Raw genomic sequence first — 23,262 nt, 5'->3', positions numbered from 1 at the left:
CGACTGTAATTCAAAACGAAACTGATAAGTATATACAAAATTGAACGGTGAAAAATGTATACAAAACGGAACCGGTTAGAAGTGTATACAAACCGGAACCGTGAAAAGTGTATATAGAAAACTGAACCGGTGAAAAATGTAAAAAAAAAAATTAAAAAAAAAATGGAACCGTGAGAAGTGTTAACAAAACGGAACCGGTGAGAAGTGTATACAAACGGAACTGGTGAGAAATGTTTACAAAACGGAACCGTGAGAAGTGTAAACAAAACGGAACCGTGAGAAATGTATACACACGACTGCATAATTAATTATCCCTCAACAAATTATTCTCTTTTCAAACCAGCTGGCAATGCTTGTATATGTTTTTATGTATTGTCAATGCCGTTATTCGTATATAATTAAAACCACGAACTGTTAAAATTACAGATTTACTTCTCCCAAAAACGGAATTAAAAATGATAAAGACAATACACCCAAAACGTCACAGCTACATAACCTGTTCAGTTGACAAATAGATTGCTATCGATGTGAGGGAAAATCAGAAAATCAAATTTAGAACAGAGCTAGTGTGTGAATAAGCGTTTCTAGATAAGGCGACAATACTACCGTGTTTGGTATTAGTGTGATTGGTCCCATCAAGTGGCGCAGATTCTCCCTCTTTGCCACGGAGCCTGTTTGTTACTGTCAGGGTAACATCCCCGGACTTGGACCTCCTCAGAAATGACCAGACATATAATATTGACATTGTCCACTCATCATGATAATGGACTTTCTTAGCTTCGTTATTTTAACGTCTTTTCATTCATTCCCAAGTATAGCGCCGGTACAGAAAACTGGGCATTTATTGCCAGGAGTATATAGTGTTTTTACGAGAAGGATGTTTAGATTTGACACATGTGAGCTTCCTTAGAATCTCTTCTCTCTCAAGACGACAGATTTCAGAATGCTCTTAAAACATCAGCCCAGGCAGAGTCTCACTAAATCACGTGCATGTTGATTTATTTAGAAAAGTAATCCCCCAGTATGTCGTATTCTTATGTTCTTTTCTCTCCCAAAAGCCATTCAAAATTTCTGGTAATTTTCATATTTATAACATTCGTATGGGTCTCCTCTTCGCAGATTAAGCAAGGAAGTATCCCAGTAAATACTCAATCTTCTTTTCATGTGTTGAATGTGTTAAGCACTTAATTCAAAATGAAAGGCGACACAAGACACACAGACAGAGGTCGTTTTTAGATGCATTTTCAGCTGCAGAACTGGACAAGACCAGCTTTGTGTGATTAGTGAATAACTTTTCTCTTGAATTTAGATTGGATATGTATTAATATGTTTACGTTTGCATCTATAGTCTCCATTAAAACAATATGATAGTTCAATGGCCTGATATTTTATAGTTAAAGATTTTGTCATAAAATAAATCTGTATTTTGTTGAGCACTTTCAAGCTTTTCTTATTAGTGGCCAGTATATGTGATTGTAAGAATGAAAGTCCGTGTCGTGTATATAAGGTTTTCCTGCTAGGTGCATTGTTTCCATATCCTTTTGTTCTGTCTGAATCCTGCCCCACTCTTAAGTTGACAGTATTTTCATATCATATGGTCTTTGTAACAGTCAGTCAGTCAATCTGAATGTCATTTCACTCTCAAGCTGTTCGTACAGGTTTTTAGTTTGCTAAAACAAACATCTATCTTGATTTTTCTCCTTGAATCTATCTTCATTTTTGCATTTTGAATCGAAGATCGGTCCTCATATTCATAATGAAGTTGAATGCAACAAAATTAGCCCCCCCCCCCCCCCTCCAAAAAAGATCCTATATTTTTCATGAATGTTATATATTTCGCGTATGAATATATCATATGTGTACTTCATTTACATGGTTTTGAGGGGAAAAAAGGTTGCCAGTTATTTTCTTAATGTTTAACCGAGTATCATTTACAAAATTATTTTTTGATTGTATACATATACAGTACAGTACCATGGGATTATTAACATTTGTGTAGGCCAAGTCCTTTGAATTTTCCAAATGTTATACAGTAAAACACACTTATAGCGCATTGCTGGGATAAAAAAACCCCACACCAAATGATTCGTTATAAACGCAATTCGTTATATTCAATAAGTTCATAATATGATTTAAAACTACAGGGAATGAAAATCACTTCGCTGCAGGCATGAATTCATTATAAACGTGTTCGCTGTAACCCTGTTTTACTGTAGTTGCATTGGGATGAAATTACATGGAATGGTTTCTGTACATATTCTTATCATCAATATACTAGTAAAATAACTGCTTTAGATTTCGTTGATCTTTTAAATTCGTGAAAAAGGATACCGACGAAAATCGAGCCCTCACAATATATAATAGTTTCACGGTATTTGAAACATATTCTGCAAATAAATGGCCGATGTCGACCTTCTGGAGAGTACAAATATGTCTTTGATAAGAAAATGCATATACGCTAGGTATTCATTTTAATTAGAAATTCTGATTTCGTGAATCATATTTGTGTTTGCATAAACCACTGCAATTTCAGGTACAATCCACGGCGGGCCATCGTGAGACAGGACCAGCTCCCGCAATCCTTTTACTTCATCATCTGCGGTACAGGTAAGAAACTATGTAACGATAAGACACCGTGATATAAGAAAGAAAACCCTGTAAACCTCATTATCGGAGGGTCAAGTGCTCTCTGACGTGTTTCATACCGATTGTTAGACCGTTTTTGACACACTGATTTTATATACCTGATCAAGATATAGGGGCTCACGGCGGATATGACCGGTCGACATGTGATGCTTACTCCTAGGCACCTGATCCCAGCTCTGGTGTGTCCAGAGGTCCGTATTTGCCCAACTCTCTCTTTTGTATTCATTAAAGGAGTTATGAGATTGATCACTGTTCGTTATCTTCACTTTTTCATCAATAACTTTTGTAATACTGACATTAACCATTGAAACTCACATGTGATCTTTTTTCGAGATTTTGTGAGGAAGATATTTAAACAGAACCCCACCCCCTCTCTCTTTCTTAGATGTGTCCATAATGTTACCAGTCAATATACATGTATCAACATTTAAAAAAAAAATCTTTTTAGAGATAGACTTTTTACAAATACATGTAACGATGGCACTATCCAATATAATACTAGTACACAAACATGCTGAAATAGTGTTTCCGAATGGACAACATCATCGTGTTAATATATCTTTTAAAGGTTAACAAATATCTCTCCGCGGCAGTCTGCTCTAAAATTCCCAGCTGTTTAAGTAATCTTAACAAGAGACCGGGGATCACAGGCTGCATGAATTTTATAATTCCGGGAAACTTTTTAGCAAACTTTGACTGTTTTATTAGTATGCGGGGGATAGACATCATTTTGATGGATAGCTAACACACAGTCCTCGTTGCAAAGTCTAAAATTCCGCGACCGTTTTCATGCTATAAAACTTTGTGACATATATTATGCATGTTTTATACCTATAAAAATGGAATTTGTACATGGAAATTTACGATATCTTCCAGGGTAGAAAAGATCATGAAATCTTTTACAATCTTAATAAAACGTTGTATTCATCAGCCAAAAAATCAAATGCGTTTGGATATACATTGATTACGTTGCTAGGGAATACAACAATGGTGTGACTAGGTACTATATTGGTATGCGAGGATAATGAACTTAAATATAGAATTCTCACATCAGGAATAGCTAATAGAAATGCCAATAGATTAATAAATAACTTGACTAATAGATCATTAGATATATCAGTAGAAAGAATACTAAAATACTAAAACACTCAATAGATAGTAGGATAATCACGAGTCCGTTTGTATTCTATTAATGAAAACGAGAACTTGCCATCACAACTTATTGTAAATCATAACTGCATTCACACATTAAGAATAGCTAGCAAACTGGTAAACGATTCATAATAATCATGTCCACCTACTGATCTTTTCTCGGTGGATCTGGTCGAAACTTTAGGCTTACCTTCCTCCTTGGATTCGGTCAACGCCCTAGAAATAATATCCTCCTTTGATAACGCACCAGGATTTACATCCTCCTTCGATAACGCGCCAAGGTTAACATCCTCTTTTGATAACGTCTTAGAGTTGACATTCGCCTTGAATAACGCTTTAGGGTTGGCATCCTCCTTGAGTAACGCCTTAGGGTTGATATCCTCCTTGAGTAACGCCTTAGGGTTGATATCCTCCTTGAGTAACATCTTAGGGTTGATATCCTCCTTGAGTAACACCTTAGGGTTGATATCCTCCTTGAGTAACGCCTTAGGGTTGATATCCTCCTTGAGTAACACCTTAGGGTTGATATCCTCCTTGAGTAACACCTTAGGGTTGGCATCCTCCTTGAGTAACGCCTTGGGGTTGACATCCTCCTTGAGTAACACCTTAGGGTTGATATCCTCCTTGGGTCTAGTCGACGTTCTAGGTTCTAATCATTCCCGGATTTGGTAGTCACCTTATGATTAACTTCCTCATTTGATTTGGTTGATTCCCTAGGACATATCATCTTTGAAGTTGGCCAGCTTCCTGGGGTTACCTTCCTTCTCATCATCCTCTCTCATCTTTGACGTCACAAAACATGCAACTGTTATCTGTATTTATGTCAATAACTCACTGTCCAAGCTCAAAGTTGCATCGTCACTAATATACCTTTTCTGTATCACACAGGAAGGATAGAACTATTTTTGTGGCTAGGGAATACTAAAATATGAATCTTATAGACAATTATTAGATGAATTGATAAATAATGTGTATTCTGTTATCTTTGAACTGAAATACTTCTAATGTAATTGTATGTAATGGACGAACGAAATTCTGCAAGTAAAGTTCGACTCCATGTCAAGAGAGATCTGAGTGTAACCAATTCGAAGATGTTCAAAGGAAAAAATGAGAAGGAACTTTATGTGAACAATGCTTATCATACATTTTTTTTTTTTTTTTTTTTACAAGAAAACGATTTAAATAGTCTTTTAATTAAAAAAATTGTTGAATTATTTTTAAGAATTAAAATACAAACATACAGACCGCACGTATATGCTGTCGTCGTTTTATTCAAACAACTAAATTGAAAATATTTGAAAGGGGGAAATTCTCAATAGGAAATTAACCATAATGAAATGATTTGGTTTTTTTTCGTAATTAAGTTATTTCTATTTCATTACAACAACAGTGTATGAATTACATTTTGTAACATAATCAAACAAGTCATTAATTACATGTATCTGAAAAAGGTGAAGATAAAAACAGTGATAAATCTCATAAACCGTGTAGCATTAACTGCCTCGGTTTTGAAATTCATCGTACGCAGAACATGTTCTTGTGTATCAAACCAGATGGGATACATAAACATCAAATGCAAGCTGATAATGGAATATTACTTTTGAATACCCGGTATGGGAAGTTGACGATGGAGAAACTGAAGTTTGTTAGAAAGTTGAGTTGTTATTTTTCCATTACGTCTATGTTCAGTAAACTTCCAAATGAAAGGTGAAGATAACGAACAGTGATCAATGAAAGGTGAAGATAACGAACAGTGATCAATCTCATAACTCCTATAAAGGTGAAGATAACGAACAATGATCAATCCCATAACTCCTATAAAGGTGAAGATAACGAACAGTGATCAATCTCATAACTCCTATAAAGGTGAAGATAACGAACAGTGATCAATTTCATAACTCCTATAAAGGTGAAGATAACGAACAGTGATCAATCTCGTAACTCCTATAAAGGTGAAGATAACAAACAGTGATCAATCTCATAACTCATATAAAGGTGAAGATAACGAACAGTGATCAATTTCCTAACTCCTAAAAGCAAATATGAAACAGATGTCAAAGACTGGTGTACTTTTTATTTCGAATTCACTGGGATATATCGAATCGACATACGGATGAAAATGAACATTGATCATGGATAGAACGTCGTCTATGTCCGATTGAAGGTCACAGCAAAATATTCTGCTTATATAGAAGTTTTTGAATAACGTTTGCTTCATAGAAATACAAAAACAGATCAGCTAATAAAGGAGCACAGTTTGATTCCTTTTCACAGCAGAGATTCTGTGATTTATTTAAACACACTGATGTTCAACATTTTGATGTTAAACGTATAGATGTTTAACATTCTTATGTTAAACATACTGATGTTAAACATTCTGGTGTCCAGCATATTGATGTTAAAGGGAAAGACAACCCTAACCACATTGTTGCTTTTATGAATAAACTTACTTATATCGTAAATGATAGTTTTTAACAACAAAAATCCTTGCTTAACGATTAAATCAATATTAATTTATCATATATTTTAAATTACCCGCCGCTAAGAGAGCGGCCATTGAAGTTTGATTTATGACGTCACATCGTCGGTTCCGGTTTATTTCATCAGCAGCACTGTAAACATGACAAGTCACGAACAGTTTAGTTTGGAGTCGTATAATTTTGAGCCCGTTTTTTCGCAAGAAGAAATTAAAAAAAAGAAAACGTTCGGTCGAGTCGCAGTCCAAGAGACGGTACACGTTTCTTCATACAAATGACTCGAACCTCAACATGTCATTACTCAAATGATCGATCCACGGTTTACATAGTCTTTTCTTTCAGATGACTTGGTTGGGTCAGGAATTTCGAAAGAAAAAATTCACATTTCCCCTTCGCATTAGTTTAATTAACTGCTTGACAGGAAGACATCAAACTATTCATTCGTAAAATCTACCACATGCACATCTTTGATGATCTTAGAATCACATCAAAACCGGAACAGACGGTATGTCGTCAAAATTATTGCTTTTTGTGATTTTGAATATAAAAGAGTTCCACATCATGTCAGCCTTTATAAAGAGCGGGAATTTAAATTTTTAACGTTTTCAAATTAAGGTAGTACTCTACATCGTCATAATGGCTGACTTCCTTTAAAAACATGGATGACAAAATCGATATCAGCAATATTTGACTTTTCCTTTTCCATTTAAATACCTAGCCGAGTAGCTTAGTAGGTTAGAATACTGACTGCTGAACTGTAGGTCGCAGGTTCGAGTCCAGCAGGGGTTTTAAATTTTTTTCAGATTACCTTCTACTAAAACTGTATTTTTTGACAAAATAAAGTAAATTTTCAAATTCAAAATATTGTTGTACATATCCTCTACTTTTCATCTACATCAAATTTCTCTGGTGTAGCATAACTCCGTAATACTGAAGCTTATCTAGGCCGTATATCAACAGAATAGTATGACAAAGTTTTATCTTATAATTCATCCTATCATTTATCATGTATTTTTTTTTTGGTTTGCCTTCCCCTTTAAACATATTGGTGTTAAACGTATTAATGTCAAACATTCTGATGTTAAACATTCTGGTGTTCAACATACTGATGTTAAACATTCTGATGTTAAACATTCTAATGTTCAGCATACTGATGTTAAACATTCTGATATTAAACATTCTAATGTTCAGCATACTGATCTTAAACATTCTGATGTTAATCATTCTGATGTTCAGCATACTGATGTTAAACATTCTAATGTTCAGCATACTGATGTTAAACATTCTAATGTTAAACATACTGATGTTAAACATACTAATGTTCAGCATACTGATGTCAAACATTCTGGTGTTAATCATACTGATGTTAATCATACTGATGTTCAGCATACTGATGTTAATCATACTGATGTTCAGCATACTGATGTTAAACATACTGATGTTAATCATACTGATGTTAAACATGCTAATGTTCAGCATACTGATGTTAAACATACTGATGTTAATCATACTGATGTTAAACATGCTAATGTTCAGCATACTGATGTTAAACATACTGATGTTCATCATACTGATGTTAAACATTCTAATGTTCAGCATACTGATGTCAAACATTCTGGTGTTAAACATACTGATGTCAAACATTCTGGTGTTAATCATACTGATGTTAATCATACTGATGTTCAGCATACTGATGTTCAGCATACTGATGTTAAACATACTGATGTTAATCATACTGATGTTAAACATGCTAATGTTCAGCATACTGATGTTAAACATTCTGATGTTAAACATTCTGATGTTAATCATACTGATGTTCAGCATACTGATGTTAAACATACTGATGTTAATCATACTGATGTTAAACATACTGATGTTAATCATACTGATGTTAAACATACTGATGTCAAACATTCTGATGTTCAGCATACTGATGTTAAACATACATAATTGCACAAAGTTTACATATTAATCCGTCGTTTCTATCTTCTGCTCTGGTCACATCTGGGTCATCCTCGGCAGGCTTGAGGTAAGAAGCTGAATGGAGTGGAGTGAAAGTCAAAAGCTAGTCTGCTGTAGATTTGTTAGCTGATCACCCTGTTGACATAAATGACCTTAAAGTGTTTTATTTTGGTAATTATACATATTTTATGCCATTTTAAAATTTCATTAATTTGTGGTTTTGATATTGTTTTATTCTTCTTTTTACCCTTGTAAAGCGCATTAGAGTAATATGTTTTATATAAGGCGCTATATAAATTTTATTATTATTATTATAAAAAGGTAATTCTCCCTCCTTCATTTCTTGTGTGCAAATGCAGAATTGATGTCAACTTACCTCTATATCAATCAAGATATGTGAAAACCAAATACCTGTCAAGATATGTGAAAACCAAATACCTGCCAAGATATGTGAAAACCAAATACCTGTCAAGATATGTGAAAACCAAATACCTGTCAAGATATGTGAAAACCAAATACCTGTCAAGATATGTGAAAACCAAATACCTGCCAAGATATGTGAAAACCAAATACCTGTCAAGATATGTGAAAACCAAATACCTGTCAAGATATGTGAAAACCAAATACCTGTCAAGATATGTGAAAACCAAATACCTGTCAAGATATGTGAAAACCAAATACCTGTCAAGATATGTGAAAACCAAATACCTGTCAAGATATGTGAAAACCAAATACCTGCCAAGATATGTGAAAACCAAATACCTGCCAAGATATGTGAAAACCAAATACCTGTATATAAACAAAGCTAACTCGGTACATTGCTTTGTTCACAGATTGCGTTGCCTTTTTGCACAAGCCTAATGTAATATGTGACAGAACAAAATGGGCTTTTCTCAGTGTTAGATAGATTAAAGGGGAGCTTCAAAGACATTTACTAACACCCACATTTTAATGAAAAAAGCGTTAAAAGAATTGTCATTGCAGTAAGCAGCAAATTTGATATGTTGACAGCTGTATGTAAGGTGAAGATAACGAACTGTGGTCGATCTCATAACTCCTATAAGCAATACAAAATAGAGAGTTGGGCAAACACAGACCCCTGAGTATACCAGAGGTGGGGGTCAGGTGCCTAGGAGGAGTAAGCATCCCCTGTCAACTGTTCACACCCGCTGTGAGCCCTATACATGTATCTTGATCAGGTAAACAGAGTTATCCGTAGTCCAAATCAGTGTGCCAAGAACAGCCTAACAATCCGTATGACATACGTCAGACAGCATTTATCCCAATGACAGGTTGTACTGGCAAACCAGAAAGTTATAAAGACCACAGAATTTGCGAAATGGTGACTTTAAATAAGACTGTTGAAACATCTGCACCATCAACTTGTTTGTCAGTAGTCTGCCTCGATTTAAAAACTAGTCATACACAGAACAAGTTCTAGCGTATCGAATCAGTTCAGGTATATACACACCATATGCAGGTGGTCAAGTAATGGAATGTTGCTACATAGATATGGGAATTTGACGATGGAGAAGCTGAAAGAATATTTTTCAATAAAATATCTAAGTATGAGGCAAAAGTGGACGACTCTGTGGTGTCTTTTATTTCGAGTTTACAGAGATATATCGAATCGACATATGAATGAAAATAACTACTGTTAATAGAAGGAAAAAAAACACGTCGATATATCTAAATGTCGAATAGAAGGCTTCAGCAAGAGATATTTTTTTTCTCACGTAGAAGTTTTTGAATAAATTCTACTTCATAAGAAGATAAATACAGGTCAGCCAACAAAGAAACACAATTCGTGCCCATGGAAATTCCAACAAACTGTTGAAATACCTCGTCACCAAAGACTACGAAGATATTGTCAATGAGGAACTCAGCATATTTTGTATTTCAACTTCAGAGTACTTGTGCATGGAATCGGAGTGGTGTTTAACAAAGTAATTTTTTGGATGACTGATCACTAGATATGAATATTTCTGTTTTCCATTTGTGTTGAAGAAGCAACTAGCGTCTAGTCTTTAATTTATCGTGAGAAATGGTCGTGTATCCTGCTGTAAAAACCTTATAAAACAATGAGCATGATGATTACCAATTTATATTTCACCACCTTGTATTGGGAATGACATTCTTTTCAAGTTGCCATACCCTAATTTGATACTTCACCTCAATGAATCAGACATTTAGCTTCTGATCTGTGTACACTGTATGCTTGTGACAGGCTGTTTCTTTTCCCAATGCAACTGGTACATACAATACAAAATAATGAACATTAAAAATTGACAGGGAAAATGGATGATAGGAAATCATTTCTCCAACGCCATCAATTCGGTAAACAGGGTATCTGTTGAGATCACTGAGTCACATACATGTACATATAAATAATCATTCTCTACCCAGAGTTCCGTGCGCTCCTTGCGTAACGCGCCCTCTGGTGAGAGAATGATAAATAATACGTTTATCATCATTTAGAATCTTCATTACATGTGAGTATTTAGTTCAAACATCTAGCTTTTGATCGTACAAATGTATATCTAATTCCAGATTAATGTTACTCCACTCCATTTCACTCAGCTCAACTTTTTACCCCAAGCCACCCTTGTCATGGGGACGTAAATAATTTGGATCGTCTGTCTGTGTCCCAGTCTATAACTATATTCACCTCATTCTATGCTTATTTTACTGCATTTTCGTCTGAATGCGATAGAACTCAACAGTAACCGACTATCTGAAGGCTGTACTTCCGGTGTCGTGTTTCTGCGACTCAAAAACGGAGAGCAATACAACTGATTAAGATGGGAACCTAAAAAGAGAGATTTTGTGGAACAAATTAAGTTAGTTATCTAAAAATACAGTTTTAGATGTCACATCTTTTGTTGAAGGATACTACGAAATACAAGTATGGTGCTAACAAGATTTAACAATGTCACCCCCAGCTATGTATTACGTGCATTACGATGGATATTCCGGCAGTGTTAGTTAAAAATTGTTTCCTATACCTCCACAGAAAATGAAATAATTTTCATTACTGTACATAATGAATTCATTCCAAGTTATTTTCATGTTTGTTTGAATTCAAGATTTAAATAATTGCTACGGTTATCGATCTTCATTGCGGTTTTAAATTAATAATTTTTCTCTTCCACGACACGAATGAAAATGAAATGGCAACGAGAAATAAAGCTGTGGGCAATCTTTTTATATAACACTTGTGTCTCACGCGAAACAAATCGACACTAAGGAATTATTTTATCCGTCTTCTGTCCATCCGTCAATTTCACAAAGACGTCCTGGAAGATAAAAGACCTTGATATTTTGCATTGATGTTGTTTTTGTAGAGTCATTTGATATATACAATGATAACCGATGCCCCCGCATACCACACATCATTTGTTTATATGATTTATTTTTATATATATATACAATGATAACAGATGCCCCCGCAGATCACACATCCTTTAATTGTAAGATTTATCTTTTTATTTATACAATGATTACAGATGCCCCCGCATATCACAGATCCTTTAATTGTAAGATTTTTTTTATCAATACTTTTTTTTATCAATACAATGATAACAAATGCCTCCGCAAATCACACATCCTTTCATTGTAAGATTTATTTTTTAAAATTTATACAAAGATAACCGATGCCCTTGCATATTACACATCCTTTATTTTTTGACAGTGCTAGTGACGGCCCACAACAAAGGGGAGCACAGGACGAGACTCCTGGTCAGTTTACACAGAGGAATGTCCTTTGGGGTAAGAGGAATATCCCTTTGGAGTAATACTTTGATCAATGTAAATCGATTATTGATCATGATGGATTGGTAATGAAACTTTATGCTCTCAAGATCGAGGATTGGGAGCTTGGTTTGGGTCTCTCTGTTGGTCTGCATTTAAACCTCGTTCTCAACTACTGAATTATGAAAGACGAAATATTAGTCAATATGGATTTGACTATGTTAGGGGACAATTTTTTTTCACAAACTCATTTTGTTTGATTTGTCGGATGGGGTACTTGCCATTCAATGCACAAGGTAAAATAATTGATTTTTGTATACTCGAAAAATACCGGTAATTAAAGCTGAAACAGGGCAGTTGTTTAAGCAAACATTCTTTGATATTTGATTGAAATAGCGGGATAAATGCTTATGTGACAATTCATGATTATAATTTAGGCGATAATCCCTGACTTACTGATGGAATGCAATACCCAATTTTATAAAAATTGTAAAAAAAAAAAAAAAAAAAAAAATCAGCCACAAAAACAAAATGTGTTTCTAGAACATGAATGTGATATAGTTAACCTAAAAGAATGGATTTTGTCACTCAGATACGCCTAACCGTAACCTTTTAGTTGAAGTATATAAAGTTTCTATCTAGTAAGTAAGCTCAACAGTTTGGACCAAATGTCAAAGTTGCTGTCAAAGAAAGAGACAGACACACAACACCTCGGCCGACCTTCAATCTCTAAGGTTTTTAGTACTATCAAGATTTATTAATTTTCGAAATAATTTACAAGCACATGTATTTAGCATGTCAAAATCATAATACTGAAATAAGATATATGTATGCAATAGTTCGAAAAATTGATGAGGGGAAGGTGTCAATGAGTCAACTACTTCAGGTGTTAAAATCCAGGTAAAATGGCGAAGATCGGCGATCTTTATTCTCAATATTTGTCTGTAAAGCTCTAAGTACATTCGTTATTTTAGTTTAAATGAAGAAAAATGTCACAACTGCTGCTAGCAATGGAATGATTGTCAAAAGTGAAATTTTAAATAACTTGAAGACGTTAAAGCTATTTTATATAACACAATATAAGGTTGATTTAAAACACGTGATGCTGTATCGTATGGATCGGGGCACTAATCAAAGTCAACTTGAATCGTTTCACGGCTTTGTTAGTTTTCAATAATCATTAAACCATTTCCTTCCCCAGTACACAATTTGTTACATACACTCATATATCTTCCATTTAATAAAAGATTACCTGTCATTTAATAGCATTTAAAGGGAACAGTACAGATTAAAACATTTTAATGACAAACCAACGGGGAACGACACTGTTACACAGACCGTGGGGACGGGAGATATTTTAACAAAACTACTAGGATAAATTGAGAACCGGAAACGTTAATCCGGATGTGATGGTGTTGATTCCATATTTTGACTGTAAGGATTAACAATACACAATTGTGATATTAAAGTTGGGAATGGAAAACTTCCGTCCGGAGTCTGAGATGTGTTTACATTCCGCTATTTTGTTGTAGGAGTTGGCAGTGATTACAAAAAAGCGCCGACAAGCTACAGTGAGCACGCAGACCTTCACCGAACTCCTGTGTATCTCAGCCACGGTTAGTAGTGCGCGAACTTGGACAGAGCATCTGTGTATTTCCGCCACGGTAAGTAATGCGCGGACTCGAGCAGAGTTCCTGTGTATCTCCGCCACGGTAAGTAGTGCGCGGACTCGGAGAGGGTTCCTGTGTATCTCCGCCACGGTAAGTAGTGCGCGGACTCGGGCCTAGATCTATAATCCACGTCAAATGGACAGTCACTAACTCCGGCCAAAATCGTAAGAGGATTTTGATATTAAAATCTATTTCCTTAATTGCCTTTATTACAATCATGCGTTGTTATTTTATAGTATATTTAAAGTTTCATTCAATTTCACGAATAATCTTCTTTACGAATTGGTTTAAATTGGAAATTAACATTACATAAATTTTGTAATCTTTCACAGGACTTTGAGACGATTTTCATGGCGGGCGGTATAAAAAGTGTGACCGACCCTCGTCACAACGCCTTCCTAAGGTAAGATACCCGGGACCTATAATCGATTATATCAAATCCTTGTTAACTCAATGAAACACATATTGATTGCCGCTTTCTTATTGTGGAGGCAGGTGGTGGTCTTTAAAGGTTTTGTATTTATATTGATAAATATTTTTAAACAGTCGATAAGAACCAGAATAGACTTTCTAGACGTTGAACCTCATGTTACTGATAACTTAAGCCACCTTATGAACACGGGCATGTTCTCTTCATAACATGGACTCAGTACTTGAGTTTTGTTTCAGCAAAGTGCGATGTCTCCGCGACTGGCCGATCGAGTCTCTCTCTGAAAATCCGCAAGCATGTATGTTCCATTATTTCAAGTAAGTACTAACCGCGTCGTTTTACTGCAGTCTACTCCCTTCAAATGAACGATAAAGCCTTATAAATGTTTAATGAACCTGTATTGTGCAGTCATGAAGATTGTAATCGGATTCCATGTAAATTAACCAACTATGAAGACATCACAGAATACCCGTGCGGAAGGTCGTGCGATCTCTACAAGATCATATCGGGGTATCTTTCAACAGCTTAATCAGGAATGGTCCAAGTTGTTTTGTTTTATACCGGTTTGATGTAATGATATGATTTTAATTTTTTTTTCAGCCGTGGGGAGATTTTGGTTCGCGACAGTAATAGGTCGGACTGGATCTATATAGTGAAGTCGGTAAGTGCGATACAGAGCTAGCAGTCGTTATCTGATCAGCAGGGGCCAGTCAAGTCGCCTTTATTAACTGTTACAAAGACAGAATCGTGCATTTTAAAACAATGCTATTCCAATTTTTTTTCCTGAAGTTTGTGATTAACCTATTAATCATCACACATATTTTTAATCGGAGTCGGCATGAAAGAAGATCCAAAAACTCGTTGATATTATTTTTTTTTTTAGACCCTTGCCATCAATTTTTAGGAAAAAAGACCCCCCCCCCCTTTCCAGAGAGCGGTCCATCTGTAAAATTCTCATCTTATTTTTATCCTGCAATGCACATTGTTCAAAGTCATTACACAACTTACTCTTCTGAAGGTTATGGAATTTTAAAAAGGCAATGAGTTTCCGACAAAAAATGTCAACAGCTTTTGAAACATTTTGTATCGGACGCGGACCAACATTGTGAATTACCGATTTCATAAAAGAATTCACTGGATAATTGTAAAACAAACGTTTATGCAGAAGAATTTATGTCCAGATAAAATACAAGGACATTTGTTTGGAAATTGTTGTATACATTTAAACAGAAGACTGTTATATACACCCAAACATATGAAACTGTAACAGAGGCTGCTTGTGTTTGCTCCTCACTATGTCACCTACGCAACAGAAATGCATGACTCCTCTGTTTCGAAAAACAAGTTCTTGAACTACGACAATTCATTACTTTTGAGTTTTGTTAACCATAAAATAAGATTAATACGAGCAGATTCCTTGGAACCCGGTTACTGAGCGCCCTCTCTGGTTTTGATTATTAACTGTTTCCTTTTAGAAGAATTTCGTGTAATCCATCAGCATTTTCCTGTCCCCATGCGCGAGTTTCGTCGACTATCGTCTGCGTGGCTAGGATCTAGTATCCTTACAGGTCCTTCCTATCGATCCGGTAACGATTTTATATTGCATTTTATGATGACCGAGACTCTCAAGTTCTCTCGCGACTCAAATCATATGAGAAAAATTCTATAGAACATTATAAACTGCAAAAACTAATCACGGCGGAAAAGACCTACTGTTAATAACAGGCCGACACGGGAAATTGGCGGGAATTCGGCGACCTTGACTGGAACTATTGTATCACGCAAGGGCAGGAACACACGGGATTCGATATCGAAATTTTTTTAATTTTCTGTGTTGCTTGTCACGTAAAGCAATAAGTTAGATTCCGTCAGCCCTATTAGATTTTTTACAAATCAATATTCAAACAATTGATAAAGCATCTGAATAAAATATGAAATATACTGTTACATCGATACATTGTAGGGCAGTCTATCAGTTGTGAAAAAGTTAAAAAAGGTAGAACCCGAAAAAAGTCGTCCTCGAACATTCCATAGCACTAAAGGTAAGATATACAACGCACACTTTACCCAACGTTATAACGTTAAAATCTGTGTTCATCGCGATCTAAATATTGTAATATTTCATTAACTATGGACAAGAAAATCTTAATCTGACAGCTGTACCTCAACACTAGCAAATACAATATATCACTGTCAGAGGACTCGGAACAAATGCCGACATTTCATATAAGTGGGTTTTTTTTATAATTCAAATTAAAAGGTAAACAACTGGAAGACGACCATGACGAGTCTAAATCCTTTGGCACGTGGTCCTACAGATTACATAATCGTCACAAGCGCCCTCTGACGGAGAGAGTACCAGAAACATACAAGACCAACTATGAGCTTGAAAGACGTCTGGTAAACTCTTTATATTAGTAATCAACAGAGCTTCAATCATCTATTTTTTTTTGCCTGCCTGCCAGTTTATTTGTTTGCTGTAATTTTTTTGAGTTTAGTTAAATTTTTATAATTTTTACATCTTATCAAGAACATCAAAAATTCCACTCTACTGGAAGCTCTTTTGTTTTAAAAGGACCAAACACTTCCGGGTTACTACAACACACGTGACAGGCTTGGTGTGATTGATTATGATGACGTCATCAGTAATTACAGAGCGCGTCTGGTGAAAAATCAGGAACCCGAAAACTCGACAGAGGACCGGCAAGTGACAGAGGAGCCAAATCAATCGGAAGAAAATGTCCTTAAACTGCCGCACGTGCAAAAAACTACAAAGGTAATATTACACTATCAGAATATCGCGTGTCAGACGGTGTAATATTTGATTTTTTTCCCATGTATACCGTAACAATATCGTGATATACACCAATAAACAATCCATTTGATACAAGACAAATGTAAAATTGCATAGAGATAGGAAATTATAGAAAACAAATGCAAAACGATATAATACAAAATAGAGAAATTATAGAATATAAAAGAAAAATTAGAGAATATTAACAAGGGATGCTTATTCCTCTTAAAGACCCAACTTTAAGTTAACGTCCCCAAATTTTACCTGTGTGGTGATCAATGATAAGCCACCGGTCACTCAAACTTTTAACAATAGAGCTTAGGTTGATTGACATTTGCAGAGACCATGGTCTACTGCTACCTGAGAAAGATGTTTTGATAACAATCATGGCTAATGATGACCAGCAGTCTTTAGATCTCAAGGAAAGCCCTGGTATACCTGAGTTTTGAGAGCATTGACTCACACCTAGAATATTTTAATGGCTAACGTCCCCTACACAATGCTATTTATCATCGTATTTTCTCTCTCCATTTATATACATGTATTATAGATTAAACAATCAGAAATCAAATAATAATAATAAAAAAAAACCAAACATAAGTTATTAGAATATTTTCTATTAATGATTTATTATGACTTTATATTTATAAAAAAGGAACAATTCTTTATTGGCGCAGCACATCAACATGTAATGGTTATATTGCCCATGCGTAAAACTGTTACGGTTGTAAAAAAAAAAAAAAAAATGCTTCTGTTTGGGATACCACATGATTATAAATTACACAATCAGAAATCAAACAATAGTAAAATAGCATAAATAAGTTATTGAGATATTTCTATTCATTATTTATCACGGCTTTATATTTATATTGAGAGAGAGAGAGAGAGAGAGAGAGAGAGAGAGAGAGGGTGGGTTATATTTATAAAGAGAGAGAGAAATGTGTAAAACTAGCAATAATAAAGATAGATGAAATTATATGGCATGACAATAGTGTTGCATACGTATGACAATAATTACTAATTTAGTCAATGATTGAGAGTAAGGGAGAGAGAACAGGGGGGGGGGGGACTAGCTATGTGTCAGCTTCTGTTTGGGATGCCATCGTTACACAAACACTACGTCCACAGAAACCCTAAAGAGAGAGGGAGGAGAGGGGGGGGGGGGTAGACTTCGTGTCAGCTTCTGTTTGGGATACCACCATTACACAAACACTACAGCCACAGAAACCCTACAGACGGCCCATATTGAGGGGTATCTTGATCATTCTTCATTTGGTTGTACATGTACACAGATCTACTTGGATTTATTCATTCTCTCGAAACATGGATATTTTACCTACTACACTCACGACACCGCGAACTCCCGGGACACCAGGCTCCGGGATCATGAAACTGTCTTAAAGTTAAGCCAAAATTTTGACTTTAAATTAAGATTTGAACTTAGCTAAGATTGCTGACTTAAATGGATCACAAAAAGAACTTAAACAAATCTTAACTAAGATTGTCTTAACTTAAGTCTAAGTCTAGAATCTTAAATTGCTATAGCAACAAGGAACTCTTTTGCGTAGAGATAGCAAAAAAATATTTAAAAAATCAAGACACTAAGCATAATTTGTGATAACCTGAGAAGTTTCCTGTGTATATCATAAAAATATACACAACAACTGATCTCTTGGCCAGGTAAATTCCAGGTAAATAACATTGACCATGGATAAGCTCCGCCCACATTCACTGATCCGTGGAGAAACCGTACGGTTTTTTTTTTTTTTGGTCTTTAAGCACCAGATCCCACCTCTGATGTATCCGGAGGTCTGTGTTCGACGTCTTGGACACCTGATTTCACCTCTGATGTGTCCAGGGGTCTATGTTTGCTCTCCTAGACACCTGATCCCATCTCTGGTGTATTCAAAGGTCTGTGTTTGCTCTCCTAGACACCTGATCCCATCTCTGGTGTATTCAAAGGTCTGTGTTTGCCCTACTAGGCACCTGATCCCACTTGGTTTGTCTGGGAGTCCGTATTTGCACTACTCTACGGCTTAATTTTGAATTCTTTGTAGGATTTATGAGATTGTTCACTGTTCACTGTTCATCTTCACCTTTTAGCCGAGTTGCAACGAAGTTGAACTCGGCTATTGGTTTGGTGATGCGGGCGGGCGGGCGGGCGGGCGGTTGGGCGTCAACAATTGGTTTCCGGATGATAACTCGAAAAGTTTACAATCTAATCAAATGGAACTTTGATATATTGTTGGGTACCAGGTAAGGAAGACCCCTGTTGATTTTGGAGAAAAAAGGTCAAAGGTCAAGGTCACAGTGACCGAATATAGAATGAAAATTTCAGAAATATTTGGTTTCCGGATGATAACTCAGAAAGTTTAAATCTGAATCAAATGAAACTTTGATATATTGTTGGGTACTAGGTAAGAAAGACCCCTATTGATTTTGGAGAAAAAAGGTCAAAGGTCAAGGTCACAGTGACCGAATATAGAATGAAAATTTCAGAAATATTTGGTTTCCGGATGATAACTCAGAAAGTTTAAATCCGAATCAAATGATACTTCAAGATATTGTTATGTACCAGGTAAGGAAGACCCCTATTGATTTTGGAGAAAATGGGTCAAAGGTCAAGGTCACAGTGAACGAAAATAGATTTAAAATTAAAAAAAACAACAGTTTCCGGAGAATAACTTGAAATTTTTTAATTTGAATCAAATGAAACTTGATTATATTGTTGGATACCAGCAAAGCAAGGTACCTATTGATTTTGGAGAAAAAGGTCAAAGGTCAAGGTCACAGTGACCAAAAATAGATTGAAAACTTCAGACAAATATGGTTTCTGGGCAGTAATTTGAAAAGTTTAAAACTGAAATTAGTTCTTCACAATTATAAATATGCCACATCATTCCTGACTTTACAATGTATCCCATGCAACTCGGCTTTGCACCCCTGGGTGCTTATATAGATTTTTCATTAAGAACAAATGGAAAATATAGAATGCCAATGAAATGCAATTCATAATTTAAAAAATGCTTCCCGTGGGGATCCGGGTTAGAATAGATCTTCAGTACCTCTTGCTTGTCGTAAGAGGCGAAGAGTAAATGGGGCGGTCCTTTGGATGAGACCGCAAAAACCGAGGTCCCGTGTCACAGCAGGTATGGCAGATAAAGATCTCTCACTGCTAAATGGCCATAAGCGCCGAGCATAGGCCTAAATTTTGCAGCCCTTCATCGGCAATGGCAACGTCCCCATATGAGTGAAAAATTCTCGAGAGGAACGTTAAACAATATACAATCAATCATAAAAAATGCAATACAAATAAAAAAAATATACAACACAAATGAAAAATTATAACGATGGGGTTTTAAAATTCATACATTACAAATGGGAAATCATACAATTGAATGCAATTGGAATTTTACACAATCCAAATGAAAAAGATCAACTACATCTTTTGCAACATTTGACTTGTCATAATGGCATAAAACTACCAGTATTCGAAATAAAACAAATTTTCCGTCAAATTAAAAAAAAAAATAATTTGGTATGATAAAAAACTTTTGTGTATCATGTTTATGATAACTTTAAGAGTATATATATAAATATATATATATACATGTACACACTGTGAATTAATGAAATCTGACCGGGGTGTATATGAGGAACAGTAGACATGTGCATCACGGCAATCGTTTTCTCTTTTTTCCATATCACAGCATAACCTTGTGAACACGGTAGGCTGATTGTATGCTGCATGCAATATTTTGAATGGCTCTGACGAATTCTTTATTAAAACTTTTGCTTCATCAACTTACTCCAGAAAAATAAAATTTGTAATGTGTTATTATATCATATAACAGCATGTATTGAGTTCTTGACAATATGGATAATTTTTGTAAATAAAACTTTATTAATAAGAGCGTCTTTTTCTTTAATTGAAAGTTTTTTTGTTACCGCTTGAGACTTGTTTTTTTGGTAATCATTTTACCAGTAAGGTTTAATAAGGGTTTGCTTTGATTTCAAAATATCGCATTACAATGTAATTACGTTTTTATTATTTGTTGAGAATGAAAGAATTTACATAATGACAACGCTTTTCTGCATTAAACCCCCAGGGCGCCTATCTCTCATCGAATTTCAACAAACGAAACAAAGAAAAGAAAACCTCATTATCGCAGGAAATCGCCAGGAAAGAAAGGGGTTAGTATTAAATGGGAAACCTAATGAAGTTAAAACAAAAGGTATATGAAAATATTTTTAATGAGTAAAATGAAATGATTCTGTAAATTCGAAAGCCATTACGCAAGTTTACCCGTGTATACTGTTAATTCGGAAACCATTACTAAGTTTTCTCGTGTACTTTTATCTCGGAAACAATTATTTCGGTATTTTGGTGTAGAGTTAATTAATTCGGATTTGTTGCACGCAGTAGATCGTTACAGACCCCAGGCCATTGTGTGGCTGCAACAGAATACAAATGTTTAATGATTTAAAAAAAAAATCAACCAGGAATAAGGCTGCAAAAAGCCTCGTTAATACATATATATACATGTATGTAAGAACCCTTTGGTTGTGAATTGCTATGAGAATCGAACCCATAACCTCTGATACGACGATCCAGTGTTCTACAACTCGTATAATTCGATCCATTCCACTTTTTAAATTTCTTTATAGTTTTCAGCCACAACTATCACTTTTATTTCTTAGAACTTCAACACAAACTGTCCACTCAAGTGGAAGGCCGGAAGACGATCGTCAATGAATACGACAATCGTCCGCCGTCCCGTGTCGTACTGACAGAGGCGGATCTCCACCCCGTGTTTATCGTGGTGCAGGTTTTGGAAAAAGGACAATACTTTGTAAGTTTGCTTTATATCATTTGGTGACCTTGTATTATTAGAAAGAGCTTATGTAAAAAAAAAAAAATAATAGTTCATAAGACAGTATTAACAATGTTGCTTTTCTTGGTATGTCAAAACGATTTGGTAACCGAAAATGCTGAACCATTACAATTGGAAGATGGTTAAAGTATGTCGTAAACAAGATATGGATTGTTTCATATCTATGACAGACAAATCTCGCGAGACCACTCGAATGGCGGTCAACAGAGCGTCAACGAAGCCGCAGCATTTAGAGATATTTTGGCACAACATTGTATGCCTTAATTTTGTAGAATAGTGTCTTCGAGGTAATTTCAGTTTATCCACATGACGAAGGATTATGGGGGATTACTCTAAATAGCCAGGCGGACGGAGAAGAGACAAAAGACCAGTCAATAAGCCACGCGAATCACTTGCTCAGCATTCTGTACATTCGTCTGATGTGTTTGAACCGCCCCGTGATTACGTACTATCAGATCACACATCTATTCATATTTAAAGCCCTGGTCTTGACCATTTCAGGGAATTGCTAATATGATCTACCAAGACCAGCCGAGCATGTCGCTGGTCAGTAATGGTGCAGAATGCATAATGATATCCAAAAAGTTTTTTATGGAGAAGAAAACGGATGCCACGATGCGGAGTATCTACCAGTCGGTACGTTGACATTGGTTTCATTTTCAGTCACGTCATTTACATAAACATTGACGAGAAAGCACATAAATATTTACAAGAGTCTTCCTGATTTTGATACAAAGATAAATTGGCTGGGGCATTCAGTGATTTGTTGCCACACGATAGGACTCAGAGTATTGTCCATTCGTGCTTATACGAAATACAGACACTTCCTGAATAAGGAATTTTGTATGGTGCCTGCGTTCTTTGTGGATGTCCACGTTTACATTCCGTCACAGTTTCACCGCAGTCTCATCTTTATAGAATTATTCAGTCTCATTGTAACAAGAAATACAGGAATACCGCTGTTCTCTTTTCATTTAACATACTTGGCAGCGACTGATGACTCATTGATCGTCCTGAATTAAATGTTCATTTAGGAAAATAATTTTCTAATATAGACAATTTCGTGTTGTTGGTTTTTTTACTGTGGTAATCATACGGGTTTCACTTGTTCATTATGGTATAATTTAGGCTTTCTGTGATTGAAATAGTTATGGCATGAAATTTCGATGGTTTCCTGAATAATCACCAATAATATCCAAGATGTGAAATAGTGTACATGAAATAAAATAGAGTAGAAGACACTACGAAATTTTGTGAAAAATTAAACACGCTTGATTTAAATTTAATGTTTTTATTCATCCTACGCCAGAGTCTGAAATTTTTCACGTTGAATTTGTCGGTCGGTCTGTTGTCATTTTCACAATTTCAATGTTACATTCGTTTCTACATTATATACATATAAAATTGACTTGAATAAACTCCATCTTTTAAGAACGACAAGTGTAGATATTAAATTCCACTGTATCCACATAAACAGCCAGACAAA

General features: G+C 35.5%; 1 protein-coding gene across 4 annotated transcripts in view; it reads left to right on the top strand.

The window, feature by feature from the left end:
* LOC125670440 (uncharacterized) overlaps positions 1–23,262 on the top strand; it is a 36,747-nt gene that overhangs the window by 11,732 nt on the left and 1,753 nt on the right. The window contains exons 6-18 of one of the 4 annotated variants that reach the window (XM_048905612.2): positions 2,534–2,607; positions 11,929–12,005; positions 13,520–13,651; positions 13,990–14,060; positions 14,327–14,404; positions 14,688–14,748; positions 16,051–16,129; positions 16,348–16,487; positions 16,663–16,863; positions 20,592–20,609; positions 20,991–21,075; positions 21,583–21,734; positions 22,278–22,412. In XM_048905612.2, the coding sequence (XP_048761569.2) occupies positions 2,534–2,607; positions 11,929–12,005; positions 13,520–13,651; positions 13,990–14,060; positions 14,327–14,404; positions 14,688–14,748; positions 16,051–16,129; positions 16,348–16,487; positions 16,663–16,863; positions 20,592–20,609; positions 20,991–21,075; positions 21,583–21,734; positions 22,278–22,412 (1,303 nt within the window). The remainder of the gene's footprint in view (positions 1–2,533; positions 2,608–11,928; positions 12,006–13,519; positions 13,652–13,989; positions 14,061–14,326; positions 14,405–14,687; positions 14,749–16,050; positions 16,130–16,347; positions 16,488–16,662; positions 16,864–20,591; positions 20,610–20,990; positions 21,076–21,582; positions 21,735–22,277; positions 22,413–23,262) is intronic. The other 3 variants (XM_048905614.2, XM_048905613.2, XM_056161300.1) reach the window with 3 other exon arrangements.

Source organism: Ostrea edulis, chromosome 4 (assembly GCF_947568905.1).
Source record: "Ostrea edulis chromosome 4, xbOstEdul1.1, whole genome shotgun sequence".
Lineage (NCBI taxonomy): Eukaryota > Metazoa > Mollusca > Bivalvia > Ostreida > Ostreidae > Ostrea > Ostrea edulis.
This window is presented reverse-complemented; position numbering and strand designations above follow the sequence as displayed.